Source organism: Lepus europaeus, chromosome 3 (genome assembly GCF_033115175.1).
Source record: "Lepus europaeus isolate LE1 chromosome 3, mLepTim1.pri, whole genome shotgun sequence".
Classification (NCBI taxonomy): Eukaryota; Metazoa; Chordata; class Mammalia; order Lagomorpha; family Leporidae; genus Lepus; species Lepus europaeus.
The window spans coordinates 43,581,390-43,597,910 of NC_084829.1; the positions used below are offsets into that span (position 1 = coordinate 43,581,390).

General features: G+C 54.9%; 2 protein-coding genes across 5 annotated transcripts in view; one reads left to right on the plus strand and one right to left on the minus strand.

The window, feature by feature from the left end:
• POLH (DNA polymerase eta) overlaps positions 1-5,001 on the plus strand; it is a 39,293-nt gene extending 34,292 nt beyond the window's left edge. For all 4 annotated transcript variants that reach the window (XM_062186179.1, XM_062186180.1, XM_062186181.1 and 1 more), the window contains one exon: positions 1,130-5,001. In XM_062186179.1, the coding sequence (XP_062042163.1) occupies positions 1,130-1,949 (820 nt within the window). In that variant the 3' untranslated portion in view covers positions 1,950-5,001. The remainder of the gene's footprint in view (positions 1-1,129) is intronic.
• Positions 4,982-12,062, minus strand: GTPBP2 (GTP binding protein 2). Its single transcript, XM_062186183.1, has 12 exons — positions 11,859-12,062; positions 10,247-10,273; positions 9,818-10,002; positions 9,367-9,475; positions 8,998-9,195; positions 8,570-8,744; positions 8,238-8,457; positions 7,806-7,941; positions 7,629-7,687; positions 6,926-7,097; positions 6,333-6,497; positions 4,982-6,192 (listed from the first exon to the last, which is right to left on the minus strand). Exons 1-12 carry the CDS (start codon positions 12,042-12,044, stop codon positions 6,016-6,018), a joined length of 1,809 nt encoding a protein of 602 aa, XP_062042167.1. The 5' UTR covers positions 12,045-12,062; the 3' UTR covers positions 4,982-6,015.
• Between the last annotated feature and the right edge of the window lie 4,459 nt (positions 12,063-16,521).

The following is a 16,521-nucleotide window of genomic DNA, read 5'->3' on the forward strand; positions in this document are numbered from 1 at the left end:
GAAATATACCAGTGGATGGAAGATTTCTCAGTCTCTCTCTCTCTCTCTCTAACTCTACCTTTTGAATAAAATAAGTAAATCATTAAAAAAAATCTGTAAGTTACAAGCTATGAAAAATATTCCTCCCCAATAGGGTGAAATTTATTGACAGGAAAACATCAAAATTATCTGATTAAAGCATGTCCCAAAGCATGAAACATATACAGTGAAATGCTGTCATAATAACTTTAGAATTCCAAATATTCTGTACTTCATTTTATTTTCTGAAATTCAGCTTATGTGAAAGTTTATGATAATCAGACATGAACTTTATTATAGGTTTTTTTTTTAAAAAGATTTATTTATTTATTTGAAAGAGAGAGCCAAAGAGCCATCTGCTGGTTCACTCCCAAAATGGCCACAACAGTCAGCATAGGGCCAGGCCAAAATCAGGAACCAAGAACTCCATTCTGTGATCTCCCACATGGATGGCGGTGGTCCAGGTCCTTAAGGCCATTTTCCGCTACCTTCCCTGGCCCATCAGCAGGGAGCTGAATCGGAAGCAGAGCGCCCGGGACTGGAACCAGCACTGATGGGGGATGCCAGCATTGCAAGCTGCAGCTTACCTGTTACGCCACAGTGCCTGCCCCAGTAATTTCTTGAATGTTTCTGAGACCGAGATTGGGAAATTCCACAGTGGAAAGTCTGGCAAGGTTGTTGTTAGGTTTCAAAACAAGAGAATAGAGAAGAGGGTTTTCCCAAGTCTTCCCATTCTAAATACTCTAAAACTTTTCGGTTGCCCTGAGTAACACTTCTTACTGCAACCTTGAATTACCGCAGCCCTGCAGTGGTATCCTATAAAAACACTACTGCACAGCCGTCAGGGCGTGGGCAGTTACCAAGCCAGTGGTTCTCAGGGTGGCCCCAAACTGGCCACGTCAGCATCACCCAAGAGATTGTTACAACTTCAATTCTCTGTTCATTGCAAGTCTACGGACAGTCTGATACACACTGAAGTTTGAGAACTACTTCCTTCAGTAAAGAATACATTTCCTGTGGTGGCAGAACCAGAATCATGTACATTTTTAATTTGAATTTGACCTACGCTCTGGAATAGTGAGTGGATCTTGTTCCTTTCCGTTGTATACAGGTCCCCCCCTCTCACAATGCTCCTCCTCTGTGCTACCAAATTCGCTGCCTCCTCCCCAAAGGTGCCGAGCAGCAGTTCAGAATCTAAGGCCCCGGGGAGTGGCTCCATGGTGGCAGCCACTAAGAAAGCAACTACTTCTTTGGAATCCTTCTTCCAAAAAGCTGCAGAAAAGCAGAAAGTCAAAGAAGCTTCATCCCTTATCGCCACTGCCCAGGCCCACACAAGCAGTTCTCCCTCCAAGCCCTCATCAGCTTTCCAAACCAGTAGAACTGCAGGAATGGAGCCCTTCTTTAAGCAGAAAAGCCTGCTTCTACAGCAGAAAGAGCTTCACTCTTCGCCGTGTCTCCCGCCGCAAGATCCGCAGGCCGACTGTAACGCGTTACCTGCAGAAGATCCACACCGTGCCCCTGCTTGTGAAGGGCTGTTGAAATTGGAACCTGCTGTAGCAGCTCCCGCGCAGAGGGATTTGGCTCAGAACAGCTCAAGCCTGCTCGCTGCCTCTGCTTCCACGTCTGCTGTGGACGCGGCTCCGGGAGCAAGTACTGCCCCGAGTCTTCTGGCCGCTGAGGACCAAGTGTCCTGTGAGAAGTGCGGCTCCCTGGTGCCAGTGTGGGAGATGCCGGAACACCTTGACTATCATTTTGCACTGGAGCTCCACAAATCCTTCTTGCAGGCACACTCCCCAACCCCCCAGGTTGTTCCCGTCAAGTCTCCTCAAGGCAAAAGAAATCCCAAGAGTCCTTTGGCTTCCAGTAATAAACGCCCCAGGCCTCAAGGCATGCGGACACTGGAATCATTTTTTAAACCATTAGCACACTAGTGCTGCCTTCGGGCTTGCTGTGGGATATTAATGTTTTATCTGTAACCCTGGAATATGGACATACATTCACTTCTTAAGGAAATTTATGACGATGAAACTTTTAATACCCAATTAAGGTTTCCATCTCTTCACATGCACAAATTCTAATCCCATTGCTGGTAGAGATGTAAAAATGCTCCCTCCCTTTGACGTTTTAATTTTAGACTTTAGGGAGGTAATATCATGCATTAAAAAGTGTGTAGGCCTTTGAGCCTAAGAGACCTGCTTCCAAACCTGTATGCCTTGAGCAAGACACCTTCTCTGCAAAGCCTAAGAGCTTACAGATTACTGAAAATCAAAATGATATAAAGCACCTCACTTAAACTTGGCATCCAGAAGGAACCCAGTTAAAAAACCTTTTAAAAAAAGATTTATTTATTTGAAAGGCAGAGTGACAGGGCGATCTTCCATCTGTTAGTTTACTCCCCAAATGGCCATAATGGCTGGGGCTGGGCCTGGGCCTGGGTCAGACTGAAGCCAGGAGCCTGGAACTCCATCCAAGTCTCCCATGTGGATGGCAGGGGCCCAAGAATTGGGGCCATCTTCTGCTGCTTTCCCAGGCACATGAGCAGGGAACTAGACCAGATGTGGAGCAGCTGGGACTCCAACTAGTGCTCCAATATGGGATGCCTATGTTGCACGTTACAGGTGGCAGCTTAACCCACTGTACCACCATGCCATCCCAAAAAAAGGTTTTTTTTGTAAATGAATTTTTTATTTTTTTAAATTTTTTTGACAGGCAGAGTGGATAGTGAGAGAGAGAGACAGAGAGAAAGGTCTTCCTTTTTGCCGTTGGTTCACCCTCTAATGGCCGCTTCAGCCGGTGCATCTCGCTGATCCGAAGCCAGGAGCCAGGTGCTTCTCCTGGTCTCCCATGGGGCGCAGGGCCCAAGGACTTGGGCCATCCTCCACTGCCTTCCTGGGCCATAGCAGAGAGCTGGCCTGGAAGAGGGGCAACCGGGATAGAATCTGGCGCCCCAAGTGGGACTAGAACCCGGTGTGCCGGCACCGCAAGGCAGAGGATTAGCCTGTTAAGCTACGGCGCCGGCCGCCAAAAAAAGTTTTTAAAAAATTTTCTCCTAGCTCTGTGACAGAGCAGTTTGGATAATGCCTTGAGCAAAACTGTTTCTTCAGTTGGGGAATATGAAGTGAAACCTGGAAACCCACAGAGTGACATGGTAGCTGGGGCAGGGCAGGGCTCTGCTTACCAAAGCTACACATTAAACATTGCGTTTCATAGAAGTGAACCCTCTAACAGCCTCAGTTGTAGTCACTGGCCCTTCTGCATTTTACTCTAATGTAGATTGTGGTTGCTCCTGGGCCAGTTCAAGAAGTCTGTTGAGATTGGACCAAGTCATGGTCAGAACTAGGTCACCTCTAGAACCGTGCTAGTCCAGCTCTTGAGTGGCAGCAGCACGAGGGGACTTGCTGGAAACGGTCTCGGCCTCACCACCACGCCTGCTCGGTCAGAATCTGATACAAACAAGACTCCCTGTACGTTTTTAAATTTTACAACCACTGGTCTACAGGATGCCAAAGGTCAGGTTTGTGGAGAACAGTAACATTTGCTGTACAAACTTTAGGGAAGTGCTTGGGAGGCTCGCTGGCATGTTCACCTCTCTCCTATTAAAGTATGAATTGAGGGTTTTATATTCGTGATTGTAGCCTTTTGTACTTGTTCCATGTTTGTAGGATGTGTGGGAGGTCACTTTTGGCTTTTCTGATAGAGGGAACCTTGAATTCCTTGTGTAACCCTCCTGGAGAACTGAACTAGGTGGTGACTGGCTAAACGTGGCAGGAAAATGCTGTTCATGTCATTTCTATGTGTGCGAACCAGCCTCTGAGCTTTTTTAAATGGACATTTCATGTAAAGAAGGGAGGAAGCCACTAGGAATCAGTTTTCAAAGATATTTGTCATTGTTATGGCACTGAATACAGTGATTCACTGTGTATTTGTCTTTCCCCTACTAGACTTGTAGCTTCTTAAAAGCAAGAATTCCTAACAATGCCTTGCATGTAATAATATTTTATATTCCATAAATATGTAGTGACATTCTAGATGTGATTATTAGAATTGGGGCAATAAAAATGTTTAAGCTCCTTAGGGGCCAGCCCTTACACATCCTCCTATTCCCTGAGTGTTCTGGCTGAGCCAGAGTGGCAGGGTGGCTCTCACTCTAATGCTCTCAGGACAAAATGTCACATCGCACCTTGGGCCACATTTGTCATTGTCTTTTGCTAGGGTCAGTGCTCAAAATACAGTCCCTGGCTTTGTTTTGTTGTTTGTTTTGTTTTTTTCTTGCAGATGACTGACTCTTTTTTTTTATTTGAAAGGCAGAGTAATAAAGGGATCTTCCATCTGCTGGTTCACATCCCACATGTTAACCTAGAACTCCTTCAGGGTCTCCTGCGTGACAGGGTTCCCAAGCACTTGGGCCGTCTGCTGCTGCCTTCCCAGGTGTGTTGGCAGGGAGCTTGATTGGAAGCAGAGCACTGGAACTCAAACCAGTGCTCAGGCATGGCACAGCTTAGCTCACTGCACCAGAATGCCAGCCTCTTGACTTTAGCTTTGAGCCTTATTTTTGTACTTCTAAAATAAGATAGGTAGTGGGGACTGTGGTTTGGCCAGGCTAAGGACGTAGCTATATAAACCTGAAAACTGTACTCCAAGTAGCTGGCAGAGCACAGAGGAAGCGTACTCTCTACTGCCGAAACCTCTTGCAAGCAGCCAATGCCCCGAGTCCACGGAGCTACCTACTCGAGCTGTTTTCAGTTTCACTTTCTACTCAGAGACCTGCGTAACGGGCCAGAACACTTGGCTGTCACACTGGAACCTGGATCCTCTGTGGGGCAGATGAGAGAAGAATGGGAAATGGGATCCCATGTGGGTTCTTTCCTACCCAGGGCTCAGCGGTGTTAGGGTTCTACCCATCTCTGGAGAGAAATCTAGCTCTTTAAAGTGGAGTCTGGGTCCTAAACACAAGCACAGTGTATTCAATAAAACTTTTTTATTCTGTACAATATATATGTGTATTTAAATATATATACATATATATGTGTGTGTGTGTGTGTGTGCAGAGAAACCTCAACCAACAAATCCCTGAGTCCACGGGAACCCAGGACGCTAACCTAGGGCAAGGCAGGAGTCCGTGCCGAAAGAGTGGCAGGATGGCAACATCCTTCCCTTTCCTCCTGGTTCCCTGCAACAGAGGGAAGGGGATGATTGCTACCAATTCCGGAAACGAGGGCTTCTGAGGGCACAGCACGGGGCCTGCGGGCCGGTCCCCAGCCGGCAGCTGGGGAAGGGAAACACTCTCCGACCCAGCACGAGAGCCAGCAGAGGAGTGCAGCTGGCCTCCGGTGTGCCAGGCCTGAGCTTGGCAGCCCCACGCCGGGGCCAGCACAACAAATAGCACCTGTGGGGCCTGTGAGAGGAGGAACGGGAAATGGCCCTTGAGTGAAGAAGGGGAGGAGGATAAAGCTGAGGGGCAGGCCTTGGCCTCCGCACGGGAGGCGAGCACTGCCATTCACTGTCTCTGTGCCATTTCTTCAGACCCTGGGTCATTAGACGAGAGCAGATGCCTTTGTCCGCAGTCGGTCAGTGGTGGGCAACTTAGATGGCCTTGAGAAGAGGTATAGAAAATGGAGTGCTTTCGAGGGCCATCCCAGTTTGTGACAATTCCTGAAGTGCAGAGACGACACTGGCCAATCTCGCCCCGTCCCGGTAGGAGGGCCGAGGTGGCTGCTCAGCTCCTGCCAGTAGCCAGGCCACAGGGTTGCCAGGTTGTGAGTCAACGAGGTGGGCGCACAGCTTCGGGGCACTGGCCTGACTTCTGTCTTCTCCCTCAGGACTCCTTTCTGGCCACATCAAGCTTGGCACCTCTCCAGAAAGGGCTGGGGGCAAGTGGCAGAGAGCACCCCGTCTCCCTAGCCTATTAACACACAGAGCCGCCAGCCAAGGGCAGCATGGCCAGAAGTCACCTTATGTATTGTTGGGACAGCAAGAGAGCTGTCGCGCCTGGAGGACTCAGAAGCCCATGTTGGCCTGAGCTTCTCCCGCTGCGATGGCTTGCACGTCAGTGACGTGGCCGATGCCCTTGGTGACACCCTCGCGGAACAGCAGCTTGGCGCCCACCTTCAGGTACTCCGGGTGTTTCAGGAAGCGGAAACGCACCACTGCCTTCTCCCCGGTCCGCAGCTTGTCCTGCAGCAGACAAGCGCTCACTGCCCTGGCCACCACCTCCCGTCCCAGAGCGTCCCAGAGCCTCGGCTCCCCGGCCCGCCAGGTGGGCGGTCTTCCCTCCGTGGGGCCAGGCCGCACACTGACAGCGGGGCCCCGCTCACCTTGGCGTGGATCTTCTCCACCACAGCCGTCTGGCGGACGTTGCCCACGTGTACCGTCACCTGGAACCCCCGGCGGAAGGTGGTGGCATGGAACAGGAGGACGATCTCTGCCTCGAACACTGAGCAGATGGTGGGATTCATCTCGGGGCTCACCATCACCATGCCCTGAGGAGGCAGAGCCCCCAGCCCGGGGCGGGGGGAGGGGGCAGCCCGAACGTTAGGCCCTTCCCCCAGCCACTACACCCCCTACAGCTCCTGCATTCCCTGTCCTCTGGGACTCCAGACACAAAGGCCAAAACGCTCCTCTTCCATGGAACCCTTCTGTGCCCACCCCCCACGTCCTCTTGCCCTCTCTCGCCCTCTCACACCCTCTCACGCCACTGTGTCTGGCATCCTGGGCGCTAAGGCGTTTACTGCTTCCTCTTTAGCACCGTGCTCCTCCCGAGCACGCTAAGCTGCTTCCATGCATGGGTTTCGCTGAAGCGGCCGGGCGGCTCCTCGTGCGGCAGCCAGCGTGCTAGGCACTTCCCTTCCGTTTGCTCTCTGGCCCACCTGGCAGCCCACCCGGCAGCCCACCCGGCAGCCGGTCTCACCTTGCGCAGCAGCGAGCGGTCGAAGTCCCCGAGGGCCAAGGTCGCGGCCTGGCCGGCTCGCAGCACACGGCAGGCGGAGCGGTTGCGTTGGATGCTGCACACTCTCAGCTCCAGGAAGCAGCCGTCGTCCGTGGGGCCCACGACCAGCTGGTCCCCCTCACGGCAAATCCCGCTGTGGTCCAGAGGGCAGGTGCACAGTGTCAGCCTGGCTCCCCCTCCCCCAACCTACTCCTCAGAGCGTGCCTTCCCTTTCGGGGTGGAGTCCCTCAAGTGGAGGTAACCGGGGATGGCTCCTGGCCCCGGCCCAGAGGTCAGACTCTGGAGGCTACAGCCACAGAAGGCCAGCAGCCGCGGCGGGCAGAGGCACCTGCTGGTTTGACAACGCTGGACGCTCAATCCCTGAGGGAGCAAAGTCTCCCCCTTGGGGTTCATCCTCTCTCGGGCGGAGTCTCGAGGGCCCTCTCCTTCCCCCACTGGGAGGTGCGATCACAGATGAACACACTCTGGTTTCTTCCCGGGGGCCAGGTCCCACACTGTCCCCCAGGGGAGGGCCGGGACACTGTCTCTCCCGCCGCTCCTCTGGGAGGGAAGGCCTAATCTGCAGCCAGGCACATGCTTCGGATGGGCTCTGCGCAATGCTGGGGTCTCGTCCTGCGGGTCACAATGCCGCGCAGAAGGGCGGGTAGCAAGCAAAGCCATTCACCTGGAAAGTGTCCCTCCAACAACCGTCCCCACCTCCGGCACTGTGTAGATTTCATCCACCTGAAGCCAAAGAAATCACCATCAGTGGCCTGGCCAGGAGGGCCGCTGGGTCCCAAGCCTGGACGCGGAGCCTGGGCGCTCCCCGCCCCGCAGCGGCCGTCTGGCGGCCGCCGCCTACCTGGAATTCTGTCAGCTGCTGCATGAGCTCCTCCTGCTCTTTGCTGTTGGTGAGAGGCGGGAGGATATTCAGGAAGACTTTGAGGAGGTCCAGACTCTCTCCAGACACGCTGGACAGCGTGAAGATAGGGGTGACGCTGCAGAGGGAGCCAGGGCACGGCCACGTGAAGGAAACCCACCCGGGACACGGAGGCCGGGGTGAGCTTTCACCTGGGCAGCTGGGACCCCCGCTCACACCCCTGCTAATGGCTCAGGAGCTCGTACTGCGTGAAGCCCACCCATAAGCCCAGGGGAGACAGGGAACGCTGCCCTTCATTCCCAGGGCTCGGCGCACCAGCAGAGACTCCCACAATGCCAAGTTGAAGGGGCCCAGAACTGGTCTGGCCCTGGAGATGGCCCCGAGGACCGCAGCTGTCAGGGGAGACGAGCTTACTTGGGTGACTGGGCAAACTGCTGAGCCGCGGTGACAGCGTCGTCCTCGGAGGTGACCAGCATGGGGACCTTGTGGCAGCCAGGCTGCTTGAGGACTCGCTCCAGCTGGCGGACCGTCCTCTCCACTGTGGTCTTGGCACACAGGTCCACCTTGCTGACCACGACGAAGAAGGGCACTTTCAGGGCCAGGGCCAGCCCCAGATGTTCCCTCGTGGTGCCGGCTGTCTCGGAGAGAGAAGGCAGGCGGCGGGAGGGCAGAGTGAGCGACCAAGGGAGGGAGCAGGGGGAAGGGGCGGAGTCCGCAGCCCTGTGCCCGCCCCCCGCGGCTCGTACCAATGCCAGTGTTGGCACTGACGAGCAGCAGGGCGCAGTCGGGGCAGTAGGAGGTGAGGCCGAAGATGGTGGTGTGGAGGTACTTGTGGTGGCCGGCCAGGTCGATGAAGGTGATCATCTTGGAGCTGCTCTCACAGATTTCTTCTGCCGTCCGGGAGTCGCTGTAATTCACCACCTGGCCCGGAGCCCAGGGCTCTCAGTGCCCCTCGCGAGCCTCCCCAACCCTTCAAGGGTTGCCAGGACCTAAAGCCAGTCCCTGGGTGACCCTGCCTCGTAACCCAGAGCCCCAGTTCTCACTGCATTCGTTGGCTCCCCATTTGTCTGCTAGGGGGACAAAGTCTCCACACTCTGCCCCTGGCCTCTGTCCTTCACCACTACCAGCCCATCCTCGGAGTCTCGCCCCACTGGGTCCCGTGGACCCCATGCACCTCTCCCTTGCTGTTAAAGCCCAGGATCTCGAAGCTGATGCTGGAGGTTCGGCCAGACTGAATCTCGTGCAGGTGGCGGAAAAGGTTGAGCCGGGCCCGGCCCCGCCCGTTGTCCAGCTCTCCCTGGGTCAGGACTCCAAGCAGGGTCGACTTCCCAGAGTCCACGTTCCCCAGGACGGCCACACGGAGGTCTAGGAACTGCGGACGAGGTGCCAGAGGTAAGGGCTCCCACCCCTCAGCTCTCTTGCTGCAGGCTGAGCCCAGGGCCGGGACATTCCCTGGAGAGCATGTGTTGTGATGAGCCCAGACCAGGGGAAGAGCTGCCACCCCCAGTCCCCACCAAGGAGCTGCAGACCGGAGTGCGCTCACCTGCTGGTTGTCCGGGACCTTTCGTACCAGCACCTCAGTGATCTTGCGGGGTGTGTCACTGTCATAATCCACTTCTCGCTCCCGGAGGACAGTGATGTCTGCCCCGACCCTGTCATGGCAAGGCCACCGCTACCCATCTCCCCGACCCTCCCCTGCCAGCCCAGCTCTGGGCTGGTGACCTGCATGCACCTCTCACAGGTGCACTTGCCACCACTTTCCGGCCTACCTCCCCCCAAACCCCCAACCCCCCAACCCAATTCCTTAAAACAAAGACACAAATGTTCAACCAAGGAGCAAGGCCTAGCTAGGGCCAATGAGGAAGAGGCCTGAGCCCTACCCCTCCCTGCTTGAGCTCCGTCAGGAGAGCACCCCGGCCTCTTGGCCACTAGGTGAGTAGGGACGTGTGGGTCCTCCCCAGAGTCAGGGGAAGGGAGGGGAGGGGGAGGCATACTTCTCTGCCATCCGGTGCAGAGTCTTGAGGGAGGCCCGCATCTCCTCCTCGGCCAGCCCCACCAGCAGCCCGTTGTCCTCCACCCCGATCTGGTAGACAGCCTCACCGCGTCCCTCCTGCAGCCGCCACTTCATCTGTGTGACCAGGTGCTCAAAGCGGTACTGGGATGGATTCACCAGCTTCAGCTTAGGGTGGGTGGGGTGGGCGAGAAGGTGGAATCAGAGGGGTTCCTGCCACCCCCACGTGGCGCCCGCCTGTCCTGCTGCAAGGACCAGCACCTTCCCTCTCCCCTTCATAAACCCTGTGTCCCTGCACCCTGCACCACACCCCTAAAGTCTTCCTACAGGTCATCAAGTTGGAAGGATCTCAGAGAAATCACCCCAGGGCGGCAGAGACAACCTACCCCTGCTCCTCCAGCCTAAGACTCACTTTATATTCGATGTTTCCATCTTCAGCCTGAAAAGGAACAGGGAGCAGTTACCACACCCAGTGCACACTCAGTCCTTGCTTCCCTGTGGTGCCCATGGGACCTGGGCAACTCAGAGCCGGAAGCCCCAGCGGCATCTGCTTAGGCAGGTACCAAAGGTCACTAGCTGGCAGACAAGCCCCGGCGCAGCCCGTGTGAAGGGCCTGCAGGACACCGAGTCCCCTGACCTGGCCGGGAACAGACCCCCAAGGCCCTCCTGTGGGCCATCACTGACGGCCCCTTCGGTCCCCGCAGTCTCACACCACGCTTCCCAGACGCTTCTGTCCTGTCTGCGCCCAGGCTGTTGAAGCCTTGCTTTGCCACTGGTCGGGGAGACACCATTTCCTTCCTGCCTGCCCCTCTCAGCTGATGTCATCAGGAGTCCAGAGCGGCAAGAGGTTCTGGGCCAGGGCCAGCAGGTGAGCTCAGCACCGGTCGCTGTGCGCGCCCAATGGGAGGGGGGCCCCAGGTGAGAGAGGAACAGCGCAGCAAAGTTGGGGCTGAGAGCAACAAAAGCAGCTCGGGTAGACACCAAGACCAGACTGGCCATGGCCGTGACCTCCTGCCCCTCGCGCCTCAGAGGTGACGTCCTGAACCCGTACTACAATCTCTTTATCCACCCCCCAGCTGCTAGCACCGCACAGAGCATCTGTTGCCTGAACTTTCACTCGCAGGTGCAAAAGGCCTGGATCTGCCTGTTCTGCCAGCCGACTCCTCTCCGGCCATCACCGCGTGTCATAATTCCATCCCTTCAGAGCCCTGCAGCTCCCAGGCCGTAGCCGACCTTCCCCGGCCACCAAAGCCCTTACCTAGTGGTTCTTAAAGGGACATGCCGGGACCAGCAGCACTAGCATCCCATGAGACGCCCCTGTCAGAAATGCACATTCCCTGGCCCACCCCTCCCGTGATTCGAAATAAAGTCACCGGATGACTCCGATGTGAACTTTGATAACCACTGGTGTGGGCTCTTCCCCTAGGTCCTCCTCTCCTAAGACAGAGGAACAAAGCCGGACTCATGCTGTGCCTTAAAGACAGATGGAGCAGGTGCGTGGGGGCTCTGCTCGCCCCCAGCCCCCTCATAGGGCTGGCAAAGTCCAGAGGACTACTAAGTCGAACTGTTCTCTGGCTCTGTGCGTGTGTGTGCGTGTGAGTGTGTGTGTAAGCTGAGGCTAGGGAGGGAACATATTGCTCCTTCTCGGGTACTCCCCTGCGGAGCAAGTTTGGAAAAGTGGTGGTTCCTCCTCTCACCTCCTCATCCCAGGATACAGCCTGCTCCCCCCGCTGCAGCCCAGACACGGGGTCGGGCGGTCCCCGCCGCTATTCCCAAGGGGGTGGGATCCCCTTTCCCCCATTTCTCTCCTCACTATGCCTCCCCGAGGTCCTGACACTGAAGGGGCGGTCCGGGGGTGGGGGTGGGGGTCTCGGGACCGGAAGGAGGGTTCTCCCCCCCGCGCCCCTCCTCCCGGAGGTCTTGACACCGGAAAAGGGGATTAATTCTCCTCGGTCCCGCTTCCCTGCCGTCCCGGAGCCGAAAGGAGTGGTCTCCTCTCAGCCCGCCGCTTCTCAGGTGCTCACCTCGGGGGGCAGGTACGGGGGATTGTTGGCTTTGCCCCCTCTGTTCCTTCCGTTCTTCTTCTTCCCCTTCGGGCCCCCGCAGCCGCTGCTGCCGCCGGCCCCCCTAGCCTTGAGGGTTCCGCCCATGGCAGGGCCCCCTCCGGGCCGGCAGCAGCCGCCGAACAGCTCCGATACCCGCGAGTCCATTCGCTGCTGCCGCCAGCCCCCCGCCCGGCCCCTCCCCCCCGCTGCCGCCGCCGCCGCCGCCCCCTCCGCCTCCGCCGCCGCCCCTACTGCCACCGCCGTGTCGGGCCAGCCAGAGGAGAGCGGGGTGGGGCCCGGCGCAAGCCACGCCCCCGCCTCCTGCCTCCGGGTCGCGTCAGAAACAGCCGCGGTGCACCACGGGATACGGAGTCCACAGGCCTGGGATCTCGCTCGAAACCATACGCCGCTGCCCTACAACTCCCAAGAAGCATCGCGGCGTGCAGGGTCGCAGTAGTGGTGGGGCGTGGACAAGAGCGCGCCTTCGCGCGCAAAGACCTATGGGGGCTGTAGTCTGGCTCCCAGTCTTCGCGCGCCGAACCGCTCTTGTTCCAGGGCCGGGGGATGGGGCCGGCCACTGTCCGCGAAGGGTTTACATCGGGATCGAGCTTTGTGGGCGCCCCTGGGTTTGGCCCCTTAAGCGCAGATTCTGAACAGAATTTGGATGTGAAGAGCTGCGGAATTCGGGGTGACTTCGGCCTGCTGGCTCCACCCCTGCCTCGGTTTCTTCCCCGATGGCCGGCGAGTCGTCGGGGGTGAGTCAGGGCGAACGCCAGGGCGGAGGCGGGTGGTGGTTAGCCTAATTATGGCTGTTATTGTTGCGATGATTATGCCACCCGTACATAGTAGTCGCTGCCTTATGACCAGGCTGGCACCTTCCGAGGATTGGTTTTGGCAGCCCCAGGCACTGCCATGGCCCGACACGAGGCTCGAACCTATAAAACTGCTGGCTCCCGGGGAGGGGGGGAGCGGGGGGGCCTGCGGGGAAGGCCGCAGCGCGCCTGCCTCCTCCCCTTTGTTTTGAAGCTGAACCAATAGGGGAGACCTAAGTTTGGTTTAAAAACCACCAGGGCTGTAGGAGGAGCCTGGCCCTCTCTCGGGGCGGGGCCGGGGCTCCAGTTACAGCAAACGCTGCGAGGGCGGGGAAGTGGCCGGGAATAGAAACTTGGCCAAGGGCCCCAGGGGCTTGTTGACTACTGCTTTTCTTGCCAAGTCACCTCTCCTGTTCTTCAGAGCTCTTGCACTCGGCGAAGAGTAAACACATTCGTGACAAGGCAGTGTCCAAGGCACCAGAGAGGCAGTTAGCATTGCTGGACCTAAGTTCAGTTCCTAGCCCCCAGGTCCCCAGGACACCACGGAACAGTATATCCACTTCCCCTCGCTTCCCAAACACTGAAGTGTGCATCCACAGTCAAGAATTAAAACAGCTCTTCCCCGCCAGGCCTCAGTTTCCCTTAGAGAACTGGAAGCAGCAGCAGTGGCTTACCTCTGGCAGTCCCTGCAGGGGTTCAGACCTGGTGGAGTCCATGGCTTCCTCAGGGCCACATGGGGGGAGACAGGCGGTCTACAGATGTGTAGGTGTTGTCTGCCTAGCATAACTCCCCGAGGCAGAGAGCGCAGAAAGACCAAAATCTGGGGAAGGGCCCAACAGGCCCAGCCGATTGTGTAGGTCTTCAGGGGCTGCAAGCACAAGTGACTTCCCTTCTTGATCCTGTGCAGTTGAGGGAAAGGTTATGCAGCAGAGGCCCACCCCAGCCAGGAGCAGAGGACTACTGCTGAGAGGCTGAGACTACAGAACTCAGTGAGTGATCTCAAGAAGGAAGGGGATTGGAGGGGAGCGATAAGACCATCCCCCCACACGCTCACTCCAACCAGAAAACCAGGGCCTGCTGCTCTTGGGAGATAACCCTTGTCTGTTCATCTACAGGGATCTTTCAACCACCAACCCCAACTCGCAGAACTTAGCTTCACCCCTCCCCATTCCCGTGTCTCCTAAGTGGAGAACTTTGAAGAGATGCGAAGGGATAGCCCGTTCTGCTACACCTTTCCTGACCACACCTGGCCTACCACAGTCAGAAGTGAGGGTTGGCAGAGGCGGAGGCTGAACAAAGCTGTCTGTCCAGGAGATCAGGGTCCTGGGACCTGGAACGTGGTGTCTGCGTTGTTTCCTGGAGGTGTTGCTTAGGAGGTGCCTGTGAGGTGCGTGGCTGTGGGATACATATATTAAGGATACACACACCCACGTCACATGAAAACGTTTTTCCTGGTATGTCATTAGTCACTTATTTGTGTGTAGAGTACTTCTGCATAAGTTTAAACTCAGATTTAGCAACCTTTCCCTTATGCTTTCTTAGTTTTATGTCATCCCCTAAGATTTTACCCCAACTCCTGGGTTATAAGTTATTCCCCAATATTTTCTTCTAGAAGCTTTGAGGGTTATTTTTATGTTTAGAGCTTTAATCTGGGTCTGTCTCTCTGTAGTTTGTTGGTAGGAACTAATTTGATTTTTTTTTTCCTGAATGGATAGGGAGTTTTGTTTTGAAAAGTCACCTTCATGATATACGGTGATTTGCATGTGAGGGTATTTCAGAAAGTTTGTGAAAGATGGAATTAAATGATAAGTGCAAAAATGTTTTGAAATCCATGCAGCTTTTTCACGATATACATTTTCCATATTTATTGAAGACCTCTTTGAATTCATGGATTTCAAATGGTTTTAAACTTTATTTTCATTTTATTAGAGAGGCAGACAGAGAGACAGTATCCATCTGCCAGTTTGCTCCCCAGATGCCTGCAACAGCCAGGGCTGGACTGAGCTGAAGCCAGGAGCCCAGAATCAATCCAGGTCTCCTATGTGGGTGGCAAGGCCCCAGGCATTCCAACCACCCTCTCTGTGTCCCAGGGTGTACACTAGCAGGAAGCCAGGCATTCAGTACGCGGTGTGGGCATCCCAGGTAACAACAAGTGCCTGCCCCCAGACTTCAAAAATTTTTTGCACCAGGACAAACATCTTTGAATTACACTTTCCACAAAAATGTTTAAAGTACCTATGACATAGATATCTTAGTATGTGGACCTGTTTCTGGACTATCTTCTGTTTTACTGTGTGCATATTTATTTTTAAGATTTATTTGTTTATTTGAAAGGCGGAATTACAGAGAGAGCGAGTGATACCCTCCATTCACTGGTTGGCCCCCCCGAAATGGACCCAATGACCAACAGGGGCTGGGCCAGGCTGAAAGCTGAGAGCCAGGAACTCCATCTGTGCAGAAGTTTAAGTGGATCAGAAGTGGAACAGTGGGGCCAGCACTGTGGCTCAGCAAGTAAAGTCACCACCCATGATGCCAATTTGAGTCCCTGTTGCTCCACTTCCAATCCAGCTCCCTGCTAATGTGCCTGGGGAAGCAGTGGAGAATGGCCCAAATACTTGGGCCCCTGCACGCATGTGAGAGACCTGGAAGAAGCTCCTAGCTCCTGGCTTCACACCAGCCCAGCTCTGGCCGATGTGGCATTTTGGGAGTGAATCAGCAGATGGAGGATCTTTCTATCTCTCTGTCACTCTAACTCTGCCTTTCAAATAAATTAAGTAATTAAGAGGGAGGGATGGCACTGTGGCATAACACGTAAAGCCACCACCTGCAGTACCAAAATCCCATATGGGCGCTGGTTTGAATCCTGGCTGCTCCACTTCCAATCCAGCTCTCTGCTATGGCCTAGGAAAGCAGTAGAAGATGGCCCAAGTCTTTAGGCCCCTGCACCTGTGTGGGAGACCCAGAAGAAGCTCCTGGCTCCTGGCTTCCGATCGGCGCAGCTCCAGCTGTTATGACCAACTGGGGAGTGAACCAGCAGATGGAAGAACTCTCTCTCTCTCTGCCTCTCCTTCTTTCTCTGTGTAACTCTAACTTTCAAATGAATAAATAGATCTTAAAAAGAAAAAAAGTGGAGCAGTTGGGATTTGAACCCGTGCCCATAAGGGATGCTGGCATCACAGGTGGTGGCTTAATCCTTTGTACCACACCGCTTCTCTTTCTCCCCCAACTTTAAAAAAAAAAAGATATTTATTTATTTGAAAGGCAGAATTACAGAGAAAGAGGGAGAGACATAGACAGAGATTCATTCCATCTGCTGGTTCACTTCCCATATAGCCATAATGACTTGGGCTGGGCTGAAGCCAGGAACTTGGAATTCCATCCAGGTCTCCTGCATGAGTTGCAGGGACCCAAGTAATTAGGCCATATTCTGCTGCTTTTCCAGGTGCATTAGCAGGAAGCCAGATCAGAAGTGGAGCAGCCAAAACCTGAACTGGTGCCCATAAGGGATGCTGGCATCATAAGCGGCAGCTTAACCTGTTGCACCACAATGTCCGACCTATTATGTGTATGTTTATTTCTGAGCCAATACCACAGTATTTTAATCATACTTTTCTGGTATGTTTTAACATCTAGTATTCCTGAAACAAATTCGTTTCTTGCCCTCCATAACCTGACACTTGTCTATTTTTCTCCCTACTTGTATTATCTAGGTACTTCTCAGTCTCCTCCACAGGTTCTTCTCACTCTCTGCTTATCCCATAAACAGTGTCATCTGGATCCTAGGCCCCTCCCACCTCATTTTTGAAGATGCATTTAAAGATTTTTAAAAT